This window comes from Saccopteryx bilineata, chromosome X (genome assembly GCF_036850765.1).
Source record: "Saccopteryx bilineata isolate mSacBil1 chromosome X, mSacBil1_pri_phased_curated, whole genome shotgun sequence".
Taxonomy (NCBI): Eukaryota; Metazoa; Chordata; class Mammalia; order Chiroptera; family Emballonuridae; genus Saccopteryx; species Saccopteryx bilineata.
The window spans coordinates 8,856,889-8,881,182 of NC_089502.1; the positions used below are offsets into that span (position 1 = coordinate 8,856,889).

At 37.6% G+C, this 24,294-nt stretch overlaps 1 protein-coding gene across 2 annotated transcripts in view; it reads right to left on the minus strand.

Annotated features, from left to right (window-relative positions):
• Positions 1–24,294, minus strand: part of HPRT1 (hypoxanthine phosphoribosyltransferase 1) — a 197,184-nt gene that overhangs the window by 43,618 nt on the left and 129,272 nt on the right. Inside the window, exon 9 of one of the 2 annotated variants that reach the window (XM_066248640.1) lies at positions 13,531–13,690. The exons of the other annotated variant lie outside the window; for it this stretch is intronic. Coding sequence (XP_066104737.1) covers positions 13,676–13,690 — 15 coding nt within the window. The 3' untranslated portion in view covers positions 13,531–13,675. Of the gene's footprint in view, positions 1–13,530; positions 13,691–24,294 lie in introns of those variants that run through there. 2 annotated transcript variants of the gene reach the window in all.

The window sequence follows — 24,294 nt, forward strand, 5'->3', positions numbered from 1 at the left end:
CAGAGTAGGCAGATGCACAGACTCCCAGATCACACCACCAAACTGTATTACAAATTAATTTAGGAACAATCAGCTTGAAAAACCAACTTTGGACTCAAAAACCAAGGAGCAAAGAAGAAGCCACACCGAGCCTGGTAGGGAGTGCAGGTGGGGGCTCCCCTGCTTCCAGGAATGAAGGGAGGCTGAGAACCCAGAAGGGCTCTCATTACAAAGAGAGAGACCTTGAGAGATGGGGGCCCTCAATCTCAGAACCAGAGACCCATCCTAGAAATTCAGAGACTGGAGGAGATAGATGGAAAGCATTTAGAGGGGAGAAGAACAAAGTTCTGTGAGTAGGAAGTGGCAAGTGTGCCTTAAAGGGACAGAACAGAAAATATTGCTCACAGCCACTTGCTGGGGCCCTGAGGGCTAGGAAGGCTGAGAGGACTGGCATATCTTCCAAAAAGGAAGTGAGGAGAGTGAGACAGAAGGTGATGGGCAGAGGAATGCCTGGAATGACCTGAGAAGCTGACTTATCCAGTGTGGAGGCGGCCATAGCTTGGGAGGGGTTTATCCCTTCACACAGCACAAGCCTAAAGTGGTTCTGGGTGACTCACCTCCAGAAAGCTTTCCAGCTCCAATCAGTGTGAAAGAAACAGCTGAAAGAAGGAAGTGAGGTTGAGGGGTAGTAACTCAGGTCTCCAGGGAGATATGAGATACACCTCCCACTACTGAAGCTGAGAAAGCACCCCACCCATGGAGAGCAGCTACCAGAACTCACCTTCAGATTCTCAGAGGTTACAACCACTGCATTCCTAGATACAGTTTCAAATAAGGCCCCTGCTGAGATCAATAAACAAAATTACCACTGAGTTAAGTGAACTGAAAAGAAAACAAACAAATCAAGACTTCAAAGTGCCTGACCAGGTGGTGGCACAGGTGATATAACATTGGACTGGGATGCCAAGGACCCAGGTTTGAGACCCCGAGTTGCCAACTTGAGCGCTGGTTCATCTGGCTTGAGCAAAATAAAAAATGCTCACCAGCTTAGACCCAACGTCGCTGGCTCAAGCAAGGGATTACTCAGTCTGCTGAAGGCCCACAGTCAAGGCACATATGAGAAAGCAATCAATGAACAACTAAGGTGTCTCAACAAAAAACTGATGATTGATGCTTCTCATCTCTCTTCGTTCCTGTCTATCTGTCCCTCTCTCTGACTCTCTCTCTCTGTCCCTGTAAAGAAAAAAAAATTAAGACTTCAAAGTGACTCTACTAGGTAAGGAGACCACAACTGGAACAAACCTTCAAGCCACAAACAGAACAATGGGAAGACAGAGAAACATAAATCATATGCTTCAACAAGACAAATCCTCAAAAAAGTCCTGGATGAAAGGGAGGAAATCAAATTACTGGATGCAGAGTATAAAATAATGATTGTTAGGATGTTTAAGGATCTCAAAGCTGCAATAGATGGACTTAATGAACACCTCAATAAAGAAACTGTAAGCATCAAAAAGGACATGGAAATCATAAAGAAGAACCAGACAGAAATAACAAACACAATATTAGAAATGAAGACTGCACTAGAAGAAATTAAAAGCAGGCTGGATGAAGCAGAAGATCGAATCAATGATTTAGAGGACAAGATAAGCAAAAGCACAGAAGCAAAACAGCAAAAGGAAAAAGGGATCAAAAAGTCTGAGGAAACTCAAAGAGAGCTATGTGACAACATGAAGAGAAACAGTATCTGCATAATAGGGGTTCCTGAAGGAGAAGAGAAAAAAACAAGGAATAGAGAGGCTGTTTAAAGAAATTATAGCTGAAAATTTCCCTAAACTGATGTAGGAAACAGTCACACAGGTTTAAGAAGCAGAGAGAACCCTATTAAAAAAGAATCCAAAGAGACTGATACCAAGACATATTGTAATCAAAATACCAAAGCTAAGAGATAGAGAATACTAACAGCTGTAAGAGAAAAACAGTCTATCACCTAAAAAGGAACTCCATAAGGATGACAGCAGACATTTCAACAGAAACACTTGAGGCCAGAAGGAATGGCAAAAAATATTCAAAGTAATGCAGAACAAGAACCTACAACCAAGACTTCTTTATACAGCAAGTTTAAAATTGAAGGAGAAATAAAAAGCTTCCCAGACAAAAAACAAAAACAAAAAAACACCAAGAATTCATCACAACCAAACCAATGCTGCAAGAAATATTAAGGAGCCTGCTGTAGACAGAAAAAAGCAGAAAAAAAAATCTAGTAAAAAAGGAATGTAGATTCAAAAAATAAAATGGTAATAAACAACTACATATCAATAAAAACATTCAATGTAAATGGATTAAATGCTCCAATCAAAAGACATAGGGTAGCTTAATGGATAAGAAAACAGGACCTGTACATATGTTATCTACAAGAGACCCACCTCAAAACAAAAGATACACATAGACTGAAAGTAAAAGGATGAAAAAAAATGTTTCATGCAAATGCAAATGAAAATATAGCTGGGGTAGCAATACTTATATCAGACAAAATAGACTTTAAAACAAAGACTATAGTAAGAGATAAAAAAGGACACTACATAATTATAAAGGGAGCAATCCAACAGGAAGAGATAACCATTATAAATATCTATGCACCTAATATAGGGTCACTTAAATATATAAAGCAGATTTTGATGGACATAAAGAGAGAGATCAACAGCAATACTATAATAGTAGAGGATTTCAATACCCCACTAATAGCACTGGATAGATCCTCAAGAAAGAAAATTAACAAAGAAACAGCAGAATTAAGGGACACACTAGATTGAGATTTAATAGATATCTTCAGAACCTTTCATCTTAAATCAGCAGAATATACATTCTTTTCAAGTATTAATGGTACATTCTCTAGGATAGACCACACATTAGGGCATAAAACGAGTCTCAACAAATTTTAGAAGATTGAAGCCATATCAAGCATCTTCTCTGACCACAATGGCATGGAACTAGAAATCAACAACAATAGAAAAACTGAAAAACACTCAAATACTTGGAAACTAAACAGCGTGTTATTAAATAACAAATGGGTCAACAGTGACATCAAGGAAGAAATCAAAAATTTCCTTGAAACATATGAAAATGAGCATACAACAACTCAAAATCTGTGGGACACAGCAAAAGCATTCCTGAGAGGGAAGTTCATAGCATTACAGGCATATCTTAAGAAGCTAGAAAAAGCTCAAATAAACAACTTAACCCTGCAACTAAAAGAACTAGAAAAAGAACAACAAGTAAAGCCTAGAGGAAGTAGCAGGAAGGAAATAATAAAGATCAGAGCAGAAATAAATGACATAGAGGCTAAAAAAATAACAGAGGATCAATGAAACCAAAAGCTGGTTCTTTGAAAGAGTAAGCAAGATCGATGAACCCTTACCCAGACTCACCAAGAAAAAAAGAGAAAGGACTCAAATAAATAAAATTAGAAATGAGGGTGGAGAAGTAACAACAGACACAGCAGAAATACAAAGGATTATAAGAAAATACTATGAAGAACTGTATGCCAAAAAATTAGACAATTTAGATGAAATGGACAAATTCCTTGAAAAATATAATCTTTCAAAAATTTATTTAGAAGAATCAGAAAACCTAAGTAGATCAATTACAACAAATGAGATAGAAACAGTTATCAAAAAACTCCCAACAAACAAAAGCCCTGGGCCAGATGGCTTCACAGGCGAATTCTACCAAACATTCAAATAACTAAGTCTTATCCTTCTCAAGCTATTTCAAAAAATTCAACTGGAGGGAAAACTTCTAATCTCCTTTTAATGAGGCAAGCATAATTCTGATTCTAAAACCAGGCAAACACAACATAAAGAAAGAAAAATATAGGCCAATATCCCTGATGAATTTAGATGCTAAAATTCTCAACAAAATATTAGCAAACTGGATCCAGCAATACAAGAAAAAATCATACATCATGATCAGGTGGGATTTATTCTGGGAAGGCGAGGCTGGTACAATATTTGCAAATCAATCAATGTGATTCATCACATAAACAAAAGGAAGGACAAAAACCACATGATAATATCAATAGATGCATTAAAAAATTCCATAAAATCCAGCACCCATTTATGATAAAAACTCTCAGCAAAGTGGGAATACAGGGAAACATACCTCAACATGATAAAGTCCATCTATGACAATCCTACAGTCAGCATCATACTCAATGGGCAAAAGTTAAAAGCAATCCTCTTAAGATCAGGAACAAGGAAGGGGTGCCCCATTTCACCACTCTTATTCAACATAGTTCTGGAAGTCCTAGACACAGCAATCAGACTAGAAGAAATAAAAGGCATCCAAATTGGAAAAGAAGAAGTAAAACTATCATTATTTGCTGATGATATGATGCTATATAGAGGAAACCCTAAAGTCACAGTCAAAAAACTACTGGACCTGATAAATGAATTCAGCAATGTGGCAAGATATACAATTAATACTCAGAAATCAGAGGCATTTTTATACACCAACAATGATGTCTCTGAAAGAGAAATTAAGAAAACAATCCCCTTCACTATTGTAATAACAACAATAACAACAACAAAAAAATAATAGAGTACCAAGGAGTAAATTTAACCAAGCAGGGTAAAGACTTATACTTGGAAAATTTTTAAAAATTGATGAAAGAAATCAAGGAAGATACAAACAAGTGGAAGCATATACCGTGTTCATGGTTAGGAAGAATAAACATCATTAAAATGTCCATAATACCCAAAGCAATTTATAAATTCAAGGCAATTTCTATTAAAATATCAATGACATACTGTGAAGATATAGAACAAATATTCCAAAAATTTATATGAAACCAAAAAAGAACACGAATAGCCTAAGCAATCTTGAAAAAGAATAAAGTGGTTGGTATCACACTTCCGGATATCAAGTTATACTACAAGGCCATTGTACTGAAAACAGCTTGGTAGTGGCATAAGAACAGGCATATCGATCAATGGAAAAGAAGAGAGAACCCAGAAATAAACCCACATCTTTATGGAAAATTTATATTTGACAAGGGTGGTAATAGCATACAATGGAGTAAAGACAGTCTCTTTAACAAATAGTGTTGGGAAAATTGGACAGCCACCTGCATAAAAGTAAAACTAGACCACCAACTTACACCATTCACAAAAATAAACTCAAAATGGATAAAAGACTTAAATGTAAGTCATGAAACCATAAGCATCCTAGAAAAAAACATAGGTAATAAGCTTTCTGACATCACTCGCAGCAAATATTTGCTGATTTATCTCCACGGGCCAGGGAAATAAAAGACAAGATAAACAAATGGGACTATATCAAACTAAAAAGCTTTTGCACACCTAACAACAATATGAACAAAATAAAAAAGCAAACCACACGATGGGTGAACATACTCAACAATACGTCTGATAAGGGGTTAATAACCAAAATTTATAAAGAGCTTGTAAAACTCAACACCAGGAAGATAAACAATCCAATCCAAAAATGGGCAAAAGAAATGAATAGATACTTCTCCAAAGAGGACATACTGATGGCCAATAGGCATATGAAAAAATGCTCAACATCACTCATCATTAGAGAAATGCAAATTAAAACCACAATGAGATACCACCTCACTCCAGTCAGAATGGCCCTCATTAACAAAACAACACAGAATAAGTGCTGGTGAGGATGTGGAGAAAAGGGAACCCTCCTGCACTGCTGGTGGGAATGCAGACTGGTACAGCCACTGTGGAAAACAGTATGGAGATTCCTCAAGAAATTAAAAATGGAACTGCCTTTTCACCCAGCCATCCCACTTTTAGGAATATATCCCAAGAACAACACATCAATGATTCAAAAGGAGAAATAAAACCCCATGTTTATGGCAGCATTGTCTACAATAGCCATGATCTGGAAACAGCCCAAGTGTCTGTCAGTGGAGGAGTGGATTAAAAAGCAGTGGTACATATACACAATGGAATACTATGGGGACATGAAAAAGAAGAAAATATTACTTTTTGCGACAACTTGGATGGACCTGGAAACTATTATGTTAAGTGAAATAAGCCAGGCAGAGAAAGAAAAATATCATATGACCTCACTCATTTGAGGCATCCAATGAACAATATGAACTGAGGAGTGGAATACAGACAGAGGTGGGATCAAAGGATCCAGAGGGAAAGTGGACAGAGGGAAAGGGAATGTTAGGATGGGATGAGAGCAGAAAAGCAAATCCTGCAGGGATGGTGGGAGGGCATTATGGGGAGGGGGACAGGGGGATGTACTAGGGAACATGGGGGAGGGGAGGATATATTTGGAGGACACTAGAATCTATGTAAATGCTATAAATTTAAATTAATTTCTTGTTAAAAGAAAAAGAAATTCTTTCCTGACTACTCTAGCACACACTTCTGCCCCTTTTCTGGCTTCATATAGCAATTCTAATCTACATCACATAATTTACTTTAGCACCTGTCATTCAGAAGCAATTAGCATTTATTTGTTCAGTAGCATTCATTAATGCACCACTATTGTATTAAGTGTATATTATATGCCAGCCCTGAGATGGACAAGTCTTTCGTCTTCCTTGCTAGACATTAAATACCCTAAGAGTTGAGGCTATGGCTGTCTCTGTAGCCTATTAAATACTTGTTGAGTTATGGGCACATATTGAAGACTTATTTGTTCAAGAGCAGAATAGATTTCAGGAATCTGTCACCAGCTCAACAGCTGAAGAACTCTGGGATTGCCTTAACCTATGGTTTTGCTTAAACATCTTACAGGCTACATGGCTATGATCCACTCACTCAGTGAAGACAGCATATTAAAACATGACTTTTTAACATCATACTTTAAAAGATCATTGATGAGATGTAACTAATAGGAGATGTGAGATCCCATAAGTCAACTAAAGACTTCTATCTCCTAAAAGATGGAGTAGATGTACGTTTGCCTGTTCCTCTCAGTAAGTACAGATAAAAATTTGGACATTATATATAAAGCAAATATAAGAAGACCAAGAAAGTTTGAGAGAAGAAGGCAGACTGGCTAAAGACCTCAGGACCCAAAGAATGATACTGTAATAAGTTCTTTGGGTTTTCTTTTTGTCTCATATATTCCATACTGGCTGCTAGAGAAGCCAGTAATTCAGAAAACACCAATGGGAGCAGACAAAAAAAAAGTCTGCTCTCTCTAGCTAAAGAACTGGGAAAGAGATAGCCTAGCACAGGGGTCGGGAACCTTTTTGGCTGAGAGAGCCAAGAACACCACATATTTTAAAGTGTAATTCTGTGAGAGCCATACAATGACCCGTGTACATTATGCATTATCCAATAAAAATTTGGTGTTGTCCCAGAGGACAGCTGTGATTGGCTCCAGCCACCTGCAACCATGAACTTGAGCAGTAGGAAATAAATGGATTGTAATACATGAGAATGTTTTATATTTTTAACGTTATTAAATTTTTTATTAAAGATTTGTCTGCGAGCCAGATGCAGCCATCAAAAGAGCCACATCTGGCTCGTGAGTCATAGGTTCCCAACCCCTGGCCTAGCAAGACAGAAAACTTTTAGACAAGCATTGCTTACTATAGCCAAATACCACAGCCAAAACTGTGATCCCCCCCCAACTCTAACCCATGCTAGCCAAAGCCAAGTGGGAAGCCTTACTTTCTAAGCCAATCTGGCAATAACAATGCAACACCCCCTTTCCCCTGCCAAAACAGTGTCAGAAAAAAGAAGGTTTAAATAGAAGCAAGAGTCCCATTACATGATGCCCAAAATGAACAGTATTCAACTGAAAATCATTTTTCATACCATGAACCAGGAAGATCTCAAACTAAATTTAAGAAAAAAAAGACAATCAATAGATGCCAAAACCAAGATAACAGAGATGTTGGAATTATCTGACAAAGATTTTGATGCAGCTATAACAGAAATGCTTTAATGAGCAATTAGAAACATGCTTTAAATAAATAAAAGAATAGGAATGCTCAGCAAACAAGTAAAAAGATATAAAGAATAACCAAATGGTAATTTGGAACTGAAAAACTCAGTGCATGAGCTCAACAGAAGAATGGAGGGGACTAATAGAAGGATTAATGAACTTGAAGATATAACAATAGAAATTACACAGAGAAAAAAATAGACTGAAAAACAAAATGAAAAGAGCTACAGAGACTTGTGAGACTATAACAAAAGATACAACAGTCATATCATTGGAGTCCTAGGAAGAGAAGAAAAAGAATGGGGCTGAAAATTTGAAAAAATAATGGCTGAAAATGTCCAAATTTGGGAAAAGATATAAACCTGTGTATTCAAAAAGCTGAGAAAACCTTAAACAGGGTAGACCCAAATAAATTCACAATAAGACACATCACAATCAAAATTCTGAAAACTAAAGACAAAGAAAAAAATCTTGAAAGCAAACAGAGGAGAAAAGATATTATTAACAAGGAAACAATGTTTTAAATAAGGAGTTTGCATATTTTTCAAGTGCTTAAAGAAAAGAACTGCCAACCCAAAATCTTATATCCTGCAAAAATATCCTTCAGGAATGAAAGGGAAATATCAAAGCATTCTCACACGAGAAAAACTAAGAGAATATTTCACCATCACACCTACCTTAAAAAAATAGCTGAATGAAGTTCTCTAAACAGAAAGAAATAAAAGAAGTCTTAGAATATTATGAAGAAAGAACACAATAAGCAAAAACTTAAATAACTCCAATAGAGGTTCTTTCCTCTCTTGAGTCTTCAAAATTATGTTTTATGCTTGATGCAAAAATTATAACACTGTTTGATATGGCTCTAAATGTATATAAAGGAAACATTTAAGGCAATTGTATTATAAACTGAGGAGGGTAAAGGGACATAAACAAGGTAAGGTTTCCATATTTCACCTAAACTGGTAAAATAACACCACCATTAGACTGTGATAGTTATGTAAAAACAGTATAATACCTTAGAGGAACCACTAAAAATGTATACAAAGATATACACTCAAAACCATGACAGATAAATCAAAATGGTATTCCAAAAAATATTCAAGTAACCAGCAGGAAGGCAGAAAAAAGAAAACAGAAATAAAAAACAGAAAACAAAAAATAAAATGGCAGACTTGGACCTTAATATATCAATAATCACATTAAATGTAAATGGTCTAAATACACCAGTTAGAAAATGGAGACTGGTGGAGTGGATAAAAAAAGCATGACCTGATTATATGCACTCTACAAGAAACTCACTCCAAATACAATGATATCGGGAGATTGGAAATGAAAGGTTTGAAAGAGATATATCATGCAAACATTAACACAGAGAAAACATGAGTGTTTATATTAATATTAGATAAACTTCAGAACAGAAAAATAAAAACCTACCAGAAACAAACAAGAACACTATACTATATAATAACATAATGATAAAAGGGTCAATCCACCAAGAAAACATAACAACCTCAAATGTGTGTGGGCCAAACAAATGAGCTGTTTTTGAAGCAAAATATATAAAGCAAAAACTAATAGAACTGAATAGAGAGATAAATCCACAATTGAAGTTGGAGATTTGAACACCCTCCTCTCAACAATTGATAAAACAACTGGACAGAAAATCAACAAAGATACAGAAGAACTCAACATTACCATCAAGCGAAAGGATCTAGTCAGCATTTATAGAACTCTCTACTCAACACCAGCAGAATACACATTCTTTTCAAGTACCCATGGGACATATGCCAAGATAGACTATATCCTGAACCATAAAACAAACCTCAACAAACTTAGAAGAATTAAAACTATACACAGTATGGGCCCTGGCCAGTGGCTCAGTAGATAGAGTGTTGGCCCCATGTATGGATGTCCTTGGTTCAATTCCCAGTCAAGGCATACAAGAGAAGTAACCAACTGCTTCTCTCCCTCTCCCTTCCTTCCTTCTCTCCCTCTTCCCCTTCCACAGCCAATGGCTCTGTTGGTTCGAACACTGGCCCAGAGTGCTGAGAATAATTCAGTTGATCCCAACACATCAGCCTCAGGCACTAAAAATAGCTAGGTTGATTTGAGCATCAGCCCCAGATGGGGTTGCCAGGTGGATCTTAATCGAGGCACATGAGGGAGTCTGTCTCATTATCTCCTTTCCTCTAACTTGAAAAAGAGAGAAAAAAAAACCATACACAGTATGTTTCTAACCATGATGAAAACAAATTAAATGTCAATAACAGAAAAATAACAGAAAATTTTCCAAACACTTGGAAACTTAACAACACACTTCTAAATAATCTGTAGGTCAAAGGGGACGTTTCAAGAGAAATAAAAAATATACATTGAACTGAGTTAAAAATAAAAGAACAACATTTCAAAATTTGTGGAACACAGCTAAAGCCAATGTGAAAGGAAAATTTATAGCACTAAATACATACATTCAAAAGAAGAAAGTTCTCAAATCATTAATCTAACCTCCCACTTCAATAATCTAGAAAAAGAACAAAATAAACACAAAGCAAACAGGAAGAAGGAAATCATAAAGAGCAGAAATCAATGAAATTGAAAAGAGAAAAACAATAAAGAAAATCAGTGAAACAAAAAGCTGTTCCTTTGTAAAAATCAATAGAATTGACAAATCTCTAGAAAGACACAAAGAAAAAAAGAGAGAAGAAAGAAATGACCAATATCAAGAACAAAGCAAGTGACATCACTACAGGCCCTATGGACATCAAAAGTATAATAAGGGAATGCTATGAAAAACTCTACACACATAAATTTAACAACTTAGATGAAATGGACCAATTCATTGAAAAACACAAACTACCACAACTCACCCTATATAAATATAGACAATATAACTATTAAAGAAATTAAATCCATAATTTTAAAATCCCCAAAAAGAAATTCTCCAGATGGTTTCACTGGAGTATTCTTTAATCAAATAGTTCAAGAAGAGAAACACCGATCCTGCATAGTCTTTTCCTGAAAATGGAAGTAGTGAGAATATTTCCCCGTTCATTTTATAAAGTTAGTATAACCCTGATATCAAAACCAAAGACAGTACAAGAAAACTATACCACTATTCCTCATGAATATAGAGATGAAAAATCTTTAAGAAAATATTAGCAAATAGAATTTAGCAACATAAAGGGATCATGACTAAATTCAATTTATTCCATGTATGCAAGTCTAGTTCAGTATTTAAATACCCACCAGTGTAAAACACCATATTAACAAGGTAAAGAAGAAAAATCACACAAGCATATCAAGTGATGTGTAAAAGTCATTTGAAAAAATCTAACATCCATTCATGATAAAAATATTTCAGCAAACAAATAATAGAGGGGAACTTCCTGGTAAAAGGTATCTACAAGAAATTTATAGCTAGCTTTATTATTTATTGGTAAAAAAGTAGATGCTTTCACCCTATGGTCAGGGATAGAAGGCAAGGATATCTACTTTTACCAGTCTTATTCAACATAGTACTGGAAGTCTTAGCCAGTACAATAAGCCCAGAAAAGAAAGTAAAGGCATACTGATAAGAAAGGAAAAAAATGAAATGTTTCCTATTAGCAGATGACATGACCTAAAAAAATAATCCCAAGGAATCTATTTTTAAATTCTTTTTTAAGACTTTATTTATTCATCTTAGAGAGAAGAGAGAGAGAGAGAGAGAGAGAGAGAGAGAGAAGGAGGGAGGAACAGGAAGCATCAACTCCAATATGTGCCTTGACCAGGCAAGCCTAGGGTTTCAAACCTGCAACCTCAGCATTCCAGGTCTATGCTTTATTCATTGTACCACCACAGGTCTGGCCTGTTTTTAAATTCTTAGAACTCATAAGTGAGTTCAACAAGGTCATAAGATATAAGGATACATACAAAAATCAGTTATATTTCTATACATTAACAATGAATACATGGACACTGAAATAAAAAATATAATACCATTTATAATTGCTGAGAAAAGGACTTAGATGTATATCTAACAAAATATGCACAATACTTTGTATGCTGAGCTCTGACAAGCTGTTCAGTGGATAGTGTCAGCCCGGCATTCAGATGTACCGGGGCAGAAGTCCGGGTTTCAATCCCCAGTCAGGGCACACGTGAATGGCAACCATCTGCTTCTCTTCCTTTCCCTCTCTCCCTTCTCTCTGTTTTCCCCTCTCGCAGCCAATGACTTGACTGGTTTGAGCATTGGCCCTGGGTCCTGAGGATAGCTCAGTTGATTTAAGCATCAGAGCCAGATAGGGGTTGCAGAGTTAGTTCCAGTCGGGGCACATGCGGGAGTCTGTCTCCCTACTTCCCCTCCTCTCACTTAAAAAAACAAACAAGCAAAAAACCCCAAAAATACTTGTATGATAAAAACTATATAGAAAATGCTAATCCAGGAAATAAGATCTAATTAAATGAAAAGGCATAACATGTTTATGAATTTGAAGTTTCAACATAGTAAAGATGACAGTTCTCCTCAAACTGATATACAGGTTTAACACAACTCCTAATCAAAATCCCAGCAAGAAATTTTGTAGAATTTTATCTAAACTTTATACCAAAAAAATAAAATTTAACTAGAATAGCTAAAATACTTTTGAAAACAAAAGAATAAAATTGGAAGAATCTCTTGGCCCTATTATATATCTACAATAATCAATACAGTGTGGCCTTGGCAGGATAGATACAGAAACCAATAGAACAGAATAGATACACATATATATGCCCAACTGATTTTTTAAGGTATAAATCCAGTTTAGCAAAGGAAAGATAGTGACTTTTTGGTTAGCTTTTGTGTGTGTGTGTGTGTGTGTGTGTGTGTTTCTTTTTTTTTTTTTTTTTGACAGACACTGAAAAAATGTCAGAAAGAGGGACAGACAGGAACAAACAGGAAGGAAGAAAGATGAGAAGCATCAATTCTTCATTGCGGCTCCTTAGTTGTTCATTGATTGCTTTCTCATATGTGCCTTGACCTGAGGGCTACAGCAGAGCAAGTGACCCCTTGCTCAAGCCAGTGACCTTGGGCTCAAGCCAGCTACCATGGGCTTCAAGCCAGCGACCTTTGAGCTCAAGCCAGAAACCATGGGGCCATGTCTATGATCCCATGCTCAAGCCAGCAACCCTGCATGCAAGCTGGTGAACCCACACTCAAACCGTCGACCTCAGGGTTTCAAACCTGGGTCCTCCATGCCCCAGTCCAATGCACTATTCACTGCACCACCGCCTTGTCAGGCAAAACATAGTGCTGTTGTTTTTTAATGGTGCTGAAAATATTGGACATCCGTAGACAAAAATAAAGAACCTTGTAGCAGTCAGGATTCTCCAGAGAAACAGAACCAATTGTGTTTAGCGAGAGAGAGAGAGAGAGAGAGAGAGAGAGAGAGAGAGAGAATGTATAGAGGATATATATACACATATATATATACAATATCCAATTTCTCCAACGTCATTTATTCATACATTGAAAAGACTATCTCCCTTTCCTTCACTGAATTGCATTAGTTCTTTAAATATGTATATATGTGTGTGTTGGGACAGAGATTTATTTAAAGAAATTGGCTCATACAATTGTGAAGGCTGGCAAATCCAAATCTGTAGGTCAGTCTAGCAGTCAGGAGATCCAAGGAAGAGCTGATATTACTGTTCAAAACTGAAGGCAGTCTGCTGGAGAATTCCCTCGTCCTTGGGGGAAGTCAGTCTTCTTCTTAAGGCCTTCAACTGATTAGATAAACCCCACCTATATTATGGAGGGACATCTACATTACTCAATGTCTATTGAGTTAAATGTTAATCTTTAAAAAATATCTTCACAGCAACACTCAGATGTGTTCACCAAATAGCCCAGGCCAAGTTGACACATAAAATTAACCAACACAAACCATTTCTCAAGTCTTACAACCAAAGGCAGATTTAACGGTGGGCACATGGGGTGTATGCCCTGGGCCCCGACTTCTGAAGGACCCCACAAAACTCCAACTTTTCACTTTTTTCTAATGACAACAAGTTTGATCTCATATGTGCAATTTTAACATTAATAGTAATACTATTTTTATTTATTTAAAAATATGGTTAACATGTATTTTTATTTTCTCTGTCTCTCTTTTTTTTTAAGGGGTCCAATATTTTCTTCTGTGACCGGGGCCTCAGCCAACCTTAATCTGTCTCTGCTTATAACTTATGCAAAACTTAACTCAAAATGGATCATGGAGTTAAGTGTACAACTATATAACTTTAAGAAATAAACATAGGAGAAAATCTTTGGGGCATAAGGCTAAGCAAAGAGTGCTTATACTTGATACCAAAAGCACAATAGAGAAAAGGGGAAAAAACCCAACAAATTAGATCTGATGAAAATTTAAAAATTGTGCTCTGTGAAAAACATTATTGAGAAGATAAAAATACAAGCTACAAAGTAGGGGAAAACATTTGCAAACCACACATCGGACAAATAACTCATATCTAGAATATATAAAGAACTTTTTAAAATCTCAACAGTTTAAAAAAAACAATTCTATCAGAAAATGGGTAAAGGGCATGAAGACACATTTCACCAAAGAGGAAATACAGATGGTAAATACATGAAAAATTTTCACCATCATTAACCATTAGAGAAATGCAAATGTAGACCACAATGTTACTACACATCTATTAGAACAACTGAAATTTAAAAAAAGTGATAATATCAAATGCTGGTGAAAACTTAGAGAAACCAAATCTTTCAAACGTTGCTGTTGGGAATACAAAATACTACAGCTACTCTGGAAAATAGTTTGGAAGTTTCTTATAAAGCTAAATTTGCGATCACACTCCTGGACATTTATACCAAAGAAACAAAAACTTATATCCACACAAAATCTTATGCATGAATGTTTGTAGCAGTTTTATTTGTGATAACAAAAACTGAAAACAACCAAAATATCCTTTGGTAGCTGAATAGTTACACTGTGTTACACTAGAAAGGAATGGATTGTGGTGTGATAAAAAGGACCTCAAGGCTATTGTCCTGAGTGGCAAATTTGTTTGCATAAAGATCTTCACCCCTCACTTTCCATCCCTCCACCCCCACCAGTCTGAATTGCAAACATTATAGATTTAGTTCCCTAGGATTCAAAAGACAAATTGGCCAAAAGAAGCACACCAGGGGTTTCAATTTAGTGGCAGTTTATGAAAAGTGGCAATGTTTTGTTAAATATTATTGTTATCCTACATTTATAGCATGCACACACACATCCAAGATGACAATTTTTATCCTATGAGACTCCTGTTCCTATTGACTCATTTTCAAAGATGAAAAACACTCATCTGAGCTGTTCTCAGATAAAGGAAGTGGTGATGGCTGGTAGCAGCATAGGGAACAGAGCAGGGAAGAGATGAAGATAAAACCAATGGAGTTGGAGGAAGAGGATTGTGATGACCTGCGCTTCAGCTAAGTAGCTTTGGTATTGGCCATTCCATCAACATATGCTCATTATCTTCTCCATCTATAGCCCTCATCTGATTCTGAGAACTGATATAGAAGTCTCTGCGTCAGAGAAGCCTTGCCATGTCCCAAGACTAGGTTAGATCACTATGTCATGCACTCTCATTACACTTGAATCTGTGGTATCATTTATCACAACTGTAATTACATGTTTTTGAGATGAACTATTTAATGTTAATTAATGATGTATGAGTTTATTTATTTAATGTGTCTCCCATTTGGGACTGTAAACACTATAAATAGAGGAAACCTGACTTAGCTTACTCTTGTATATTCCCTGCACCAAACAATGCTGATCTAAAGAAGGTGCTTAGTATGTGTTTGTTGTATGAACAAAAGGAGATAAAAAAAACCCTGGTTGTATTAAACATAGTTACTTAAAATCATATTAAGGAAAAGAGACTTGTATTTATTTTCTCTTACAAAATAGAGAAAACATTACTTATTTCACTTACTACATTGGATAACACTAAATAGATATGATTGCCTGACCGAAGGTGGCACAGTGGATAGAGCATTGGATTGGGACACGGAGGACCCAAGTTTGAACCCTGAGCTCACCAGCTTTAGCACAGGGTTGCTGGCTTAAGTGTGGGATCATAGACATGACCCCATGGTCACTAGATTGAAGCCCATGGTCACTGGCTTGAGCCCAAGGTCACTGGCTTGAGCAAGGGGTCACTCGGTCTGCTGAAGGTCTACGGTCAAGGCACATATGAGAAAGCAATCAATGAACAACTAAGGTGCCACAACGAAGAATTGATGCTTCTCATCTCTCTCCCTTCCTGTTTGTCTGTCCTATCTGTCCCTCTCTCAGACTCTCTGTCTCTGTCAAAAAAAATAGATATGGGGATGTTCTGGAGTAGAAAACACTGTTTAACCACATGGGCTAATGATAATAAAGCAATGGCTTCCTATCCTTTGAGTTTTAAGGGCACATTGCACATTCTTAAAGTCGTAGGATCCCAAGTCCTGTGTATGAAAATGTAGACATCAACATTCCTGTGTCCACCGATGGGTGGTTCTTTCCAACCACCAGGGATCCCTTCAAATCACCTAGTAGAGCCCAGAGGTTCATGCTAGCTTTAAGTGCTGGTGCCCAATCAGGCTACTTCAGGACCAGTAGTTATCAAGAATTATGCTTTTCATTATCTATATTTTTTTCCCCAAGGGAAAATACAAGTTGAAAGAACATGAAACATTTGAGGACACTTTTCTTTAGGCTTTGAACTTAGGACCAAATGCTGTTCCTCATGCTTCTCCCAGTTTCCCATTCCCTGCTACTCATATTGGAGTCCTCCCCACCAGCAAGTAAGGAAGTACAGATTCTTTCAGTGGGAGAAATTGGAGGGTGCAGATGTCATAGATCGGGACATTTCAGAAACTAGTCCAACCTGTCTAGACTATAACACATAAGCTTGCCTTTTCTTCTCAATATACTATAGTTCAGCTCCAGGCCACATAGGCTCCCTGAGACACTCAACCCTGTCCCTTAGGGAGCAAACATCCTTGCTCACTGAGTTCCACATTCAATCCCCAACACACAGCAAACACACCTCTTTTCACAGCCATCTGACAACAGAGCTTCTGCTCTTGGTTGAATTCATCCCAAGTTTTTCCTCCTTTCCTTCATCTTCTGCCTTTTGCATCCTTTAATCCTTTGAGTAGTGAGGGTTTTTTTTCATGCTCCCTGACCCCTGGGAGTGAGTTTTTTTTTCTTCAAAAAATGAAATTGGTTCCAGTTACAGTTTTATTAACTTAAAATCTTGTTCGTTTGATAACCAATTTATGGAAACAAGAACATACATTTGCCTTTTATTTCATGTTGCCTTACACATTTTTAAAATAAATCTATCATACTCTGGATGATCAGGAGGCATGAGGTGTACATGAATGTTTGTACTACTCAAAGGGTTAAGGTTCTTCAGGGTCTCCTCTGCCCTGACTGATCATACTCTAATTAGATCCTTTTCTTGCACTGCCCTCCACTCACATCCATCCTGGGCCTGCATCCAATCCACTCTTATTTTATTTCCATGCTCTCTGTCTCTAGGAGTGGTCCTTTCCCCACCAATAAGTGGCAGTGACCAAATACCCACAGGTTCCTAAAATCACTGTAGCCTTCACTGCAAAAACAGTCTAATCCCAGTAAACACAGAACAGGGAATCAGGGTATAGGGGAAAAAAAGTGTTCAAGATAGAAATATTACTGAGTTTTCAAATGAGAGAAATTTCTAGCAAAATAGCTAAAGCTGGGTACAGCTACTCAGATCATAACCAACGCAAGTCTCCTCAAGGGCACTTTGTAACCCTTTGCTATGTGCATACTTTTTGTATATGAACTTACTCAAAGTACTCTGAAAAAGAATACAAATACCAGAGCCTTATAAATTGAACTTTCCTCAGATCAACTACTTTTTCTAAGCAGGGGGAATACTGTACCAGTTCACCAAAACAGGAAATACATTGGCAGTTGCTTTATTCTGCCTAAAACTTGTCCCTTTTTTGTTCCTTGGAAATTAAGAAAGGATAATGAAAGGGCAACTACATTGGTTGTAATTTCCAATCCCTTGCCACCCTGTTTACCACATTAAAACCTAGCAGGTCTCACCTGACCAATGGTGGCATAGTGGATAATGTGTCAACATGGGACACTGTGGTCCCAGTTCAAGCCCCAAGATCACTGGTTTGAGTGTGGACCATCTGTCTTGAGTGCAGATTCGCCAGCTTGAGGGCACGGATGCTGGCTTGAGTGTGAGATCATAGGTATGACCCAATGATCAGTGGCTTGAGCAAGAGGTCACTAACTTGGCTTGAGCAGCCAGGTCAAAGCATGTAGGAGAAGTAATCAGTGAACAACTAAAGAGCCACAACTATGAGTTGATGCTTCTCATATCTCTCCCTTCCTATCTCTCTGTCTGTGTCTCTCTCTGTTGCTACAAAAACAAAAAACAAACAACCCTCCCAAAAAAACTAGCAGGTCTCCTAAATAACCTGACTGATACTCAGAATCACAGTATAGGCTATCATGAGTAGCATTTGAATGAGTGATGGGCAAAAGGAAATGCGGGGAGCATCTTGCTGCTGCTGCCCTCTTATCCTTTGACACTTTCTGCACTGCGCCTGGGCCCTCTCTTCATGAAATTATTTGGTAGTACTGAGAGATTGAAGTGCTAGCCCTCCTGGAGCAACTGTGACCTAACAGGATCCACAGAGGGAAGCTTCGTGAGAGAACTTCTGGCTTCTGTAAAGAGAGATAATCAGCCTCAGTCCTGTTGGCTTGCTAGGTAGGGTATGACCCGCAGGCTCAAGTCATCTACACTCCTTGGGTATCGGTTTCCTCCTCTGTAATATGGGGATGTAATATGGGGATGATTCTGCCTACCTCAGAATTTTGTGAAGTTGAAATGAGGCAAGGCTAGTGAAGCCCCAAGTGCAATGTTGGGCATATTGTTAGTGCTCATTAAATGTTAGACATGAGGTGGGAGAGGCTCGGGAATAAGGAGGGTACAGAAGAGAAGAAAGAAAAGGAAGAAAGGGACAAAGTGGCATGATGACCTTGGGTTCCACTAGAAAAATGGGGCTTGGGAGAAAGGGCTTCACCCTTTCTTCTGCCATTCTTCCTTTCATAGTCCAGCTCTAGGATTGCTTCATGGCCCCTCAGGTTTAACAGCTGAGACTTTGTTCCCAAACTCACAGGTGTCCTGTAATTACCAAATTGCTTTAAGAGAAATGTAGTACAACCTGACTTGGGGTGGCGGAGTGGATAAAGTGGCAACCTGGAATGCTGAGGTCACTGGTTCAAAACCTGGGCTTGCCTAGCCAAGGCACATAAAAGAAGAGTTGATGCTTCCTGCTCCTCCCCTTCCCCTTCTCTCTCTCTCTCTCTCTCTCTCTCTCACTCACTCTCTCTTTCTCTCTTGTCTCTTTCTAAAAATAAATAAAATGTAAAAAAAAATTTAATGCAATACATTTTTTTCAAATGAAGCCTGCACGTGTATTTGCTCATAGTGAATTTTTAAAAATTAGATTATAAGCTTTATTATTAATATATATGTTTTAATCCATTTGTCATCTCCTCCCTTGAAGATGCCTTTTCCTCTCCTGTCACTGTGGGCTCCAGTGGCAGAGAAGTCAGTGGGGTATGGAAATGCGAGTTGTTGTTCTTCTTGGACCCAAAAATTATTTACAAAGCACAGGATTTACAGTCAGGAAAAAAAATGAACAGAAATGGGCAAATCCTAGATACTCTCTATGTATACAAACCTCCTTTCCAACAGTTATGAAGGGGTGTTTTAAACTTAAATGAAAGTCCTGTTGATGGTGTATTCTCAACACTAAATTCCATCAAAATATCATATTTAAGGGAATGAGTTCACACAGGATTTGCCACCTTTGGATCCCAAAATCTCCCTTATAATCCTCTGACTCTGGAAGTAGGCAAGGGTACTTCTTTGTGCTGCTTGTTCACTCTCCCACTCCTTATGCATCTGATGGCAAAGTATAAGCGGGTAACATATACCAAGGTATAGAATTCAGTCAGGGTCAGGTCAGCTTAAACAGTTCTGTACAGAAGTCCAACTTTAAATTCTATCCTCCATAGAAGTAGTCCCTTCCTTCAACTGCTCTTTACCAGCTGTCAGCCAGCTGTCATTTGGCCAAAATTACCCCCACCTCAGGGTCCTCTTCACACACTCCTTAGGGCTCATTTGATGACCCACTAGACAGAATTGCCCACATTGGAAGTCAGCTCTGGTTTTCACCAATATTATTTTTATTTTAACAATAAAAGGACAACTTATAGACACCCCTCCTTCTCAGCATGTGTGCAAAAAGATAAAACAAAAGCTTGCTGAGTCAGATTTCACAAACCAGTTCAAGCCAGAGATGATGTGGATGTGGAACCAATCAAGAAGTAACACGTGTTAGAAAGGACTGGCTATAAGCCAGTGAGAGAAAGACAAGTACCATATGATTTAACTCATATGTGGAATCTAATGAGCAAAACTAACAAGCAAGATAGAAACAGTCCCGTAGAGAACAGACTGACAGCTGTCAGAGGGAAGGAAGATTGTGGGGCTGGGTGAGACAGGTGAAAAGGAGTAAGCAAAAAAGAAAGAAAGAAAAAAGAAAACAAAAAACAAAACAAACAAACAAAAAATACCCTCATAGACTCAGACAATAGTATGGTGATTTGTAGAGGGAAAAGGGGAAGTTAAAGTAGTTATGAGGGATTAAAAGATGATAGAAGGAGACTACATTTGCAGTAGTGAACATATAATATAATACAAAGATGATGTGTTATAGAATTGTACACCTGAAACCTATATAATTTTATTAATACCATTCCAATTACTTCAATAAAAAGGTAAAATAAAAATAAAAAAGAGAAAGGACTGACTTACCAGTTCTCTTTAGATATATATTTAATTTTTTTTAATCATGTAAGGTGAAATCGTCACACTTTCTTTCCAATTCCTTCTTGTTTTTATTCTTCTTTTGGAGTTGTTTTGCCTGTTTTTTGTGTCATTTGCAAACTTTTTGGATAACAGAAGTTTGGGTGCTAAATTGTGGCTGGGAGCTTATAGGGAGCAAGAGGTAAAGAATCAAGGGTTCAGGATCTGAATCACTGTTGCTTCTGTGGTGAGAGGTTGTCACACAAGCAATTAAGTATATATTAATTTTCCAGCAATGCAGTTTGAAAATAAGCACATTAAATAAAATATTTAACACCCAGGAAAAGCCAAATGCACATTCTGCATATGTGTCCTTAAGTGGTATTTTTATGGAAGAAAACTTTATTTAAAACAAATGTCAGAGCAGAAGTTGAGCTACGAAAGTCACTGAGAAACCATGGCACATAAGGTTCTAAAGTATTGCCCATAGAAAGCATAGCCCTCATCCTCAGTCTTTTCCATGGTTAACATGCCTTTATTTAGTGCTTGTGTTGATTCATCTGTGTGCAGTGGTGTCCTCACTCCTTTACATATCATTCATGGCATAACCTGGTTGTCACATTGCTTATATGTGTGAAATGAAAAATAGAAGTGGGCTAGTTGGATCCATCATCTGTCACCATACTTTTTCTCAAGACAAGAAGAGAATTTCATAATGACAGTTAGGATTTTATCTAGATATCCTTTGTGGACCTTCCTGAGACCAGCCTTAGAATGTTTTATGCCCACAGCTGAGAGAGTCAAGGGCTCTGAACCCAAAATGGGGAGTTCAATCTACCCTCAATTTCTGTCTGGATATCTTAAAAAGGCTTGAAGGGTGTATCACATGTAATCTGTGCAAAGGCAAGGAGAGAACTGGGGTTGTCCACAATCCATGGCCAAAAGAGACCCCTGAGATAGAGAGATGTTGTGGAGGCATAGTCAGGAAATGTTTGACAGGACTCTCATGTCTTTCTCTCCCTTTCTAGATGCCTGCCTGCCAACTCTCTTTTTTTCATTCATTTGTACATACATTTCTCAAGTATTTACTGAACACCTATTTCAGGCATAAGCCTGAGCTAGCCAGGGCAGGAATATACAGAAGACGTTTGTTTTCTCCTCTCCCTCTCAATGGGTCTTCTTTCCTTCTCTCATTCCCCATAATTCAGTGGTAACAGGGGTGGATGGATATCCAAAATTTGTCCCTGTAGGAGATATCTGTGCCAGAAATTTCCATAAGCCTCTGAGAAGAGTAGCATATTGATGGGACTCTAGTTGGGACTAGCAAAGGGGTGGAAAGAGGTGAGGTGTCAGGAACCCTACAGCCAGGCTGTTTGCCTGAGCCTATTCTATAGTTCCCATTTATCAGGCATTTGCTCGGTGCCAAGCCCTGTACATGCACTTTCTCATACTTGATTCAATCCCTCAATCCTATCAGGTAGTTATTATAACTGGCCCTGTTTTATATAAGAAAACTGAGGCCAGGAGTGGGAAGTGACTTGCCCAAAATCACATTGTTAGGAAGTGGCAGAATCCTATTCAAGGTTGGGTCTGTATATTTCCAATGTACAGGCTTTTAAAAAAAATAAAATATGGTTTCAATGTAAGTGTAGAATAGATTAGGAGCTCCTCAAGGGGGCCATGAACCCAGTTTCAATGCGGTTTACATTAGTTTATATTATTCAGCAATAATACTTTTAACAATACACAACATTAATTAAGAATTTATGTGTTAGAACTGTACAGTTTTATACTCATGGTCTAATTTAATCATCACAAGAACCTTATGAATTATTATTATCATCGTCATTATTATTATTATCTTCATTTTACAAATTAGGAAAACAATGCTTAGAAAGTAACAAGCCCAAGATTTGACAGCTAGTAAAAGCAAGACAGCTTCATTCCAGATCTCTCAGACACATCAAAGCCACTTAGCTACTAGTATATCCTGCTGTAAGCCCTCTAGTGCCTCATTATTTTGAAAAATCTTTGGTTAGATTTTCTGCTCACCCCTTTTCTGTCCATAGAGTGTGTTCATATAAATCTCATCCAGCTCTATTCTATAATGTTGACCTAGGTCATTGTCTCCTGCACAATCTCTAATATCCAATTAGCCGAACTTGGAAACCCCAAAGATACTACTAGCACCAAATTTCCAGTCATCCTTATAAGTTAATGGAATCTTAAGAAGGAGACAGAATAAAACCATAAATCCTTGTAGTTAGAAATAATAAATGCTACTTAAAACTTGATTTAGAATAATACCTACCAGGTCTACAATCTCTCAAAAGCAAAATCTCTAAAAGGAAAGCACAAGAAAAGTCCTCCTCCCTGAAAATTAGTTCATTTATAAATAATGATAAATTATCCGTTTTGAAAGTGTTGCTTATTCAGAGACTCAGAATTTAAATGTACATTACTGGTGAGAGGTGTGTTGTAAATGACTATATCCCTTAAAAAGACAGTTCTTCCTATTTCTTTAATCATCTCCCCTCCCCTAGTTCTGTAGCTGCCATTTTGTGACAAGAGTTTTTCTTCCCATTTTCCAAGGAAGCAAAAAACAAGGAATATCTCCTTTATGTACCAATGCCATCTGGGGTCATGCCTTTGAGGACTTACTCTTTTCAACTCTTACCTCTGTGCAGTTAGAAAAAGTACTCTGAACAACTCGTAGAATGAGCACCTGCTTTAGTTACTGTCCCAAAGTGAATACTCAAATCCCTGGCTTGAGCGGTTCACCTTCCATGCAAAATGGTCAGGTCAATCATTCTAATGGGTCAGCACTGCCAGTTTTAATACCCCAGTCTTGATTTCTAACAGGTGGGCACCACAGTTGTTCAACTGTTATTATTTGCCAGAGCACTCCTCAAACAATGTAATATTCTTCCTAAAGAGTCAGAAAGAATGCTAGACGGTATTTAGAGGGGAAATAAGCTCACTTCCTTTCCCCAGCATCTTGAGCTAGTGACTTTGACCAGGAATGAAGAGCGCCCAACCCTGCTGCTTTCTTTATGTACATTAAGTGACCTCTTTTTTTTTTTTTAAGTGAACCCAAATTTTTCCAGGGCACTAGAGCTGCCTGACTCTGGTTGTTTAGAACATGGTACTGATAAAAAGTCACCTACTGACCCTACCATTTAGCTATATGTTCCCACCCCACCCCCAAGCTCTGTTTGGAGTTTTACAAATATCCGGGCTTGGTAAATGAAGCCCAAAATTCCTTTTAAAGATATAATGAAATCAGAAAGAGACATAATCTCTGTCCTCAGAGTGGAATTAGAAATATGTAACTCATCACTCTCGTGACAAATGTAAAAATTTGAGAATGCATGGGACCATTTTTGCAGTCAGAAAGATTTATTGGGTGAGCTTGCAGGCCACTCTTCACAGTTCGAGGTTGCCATATTTGGTGGCTTTGTACAG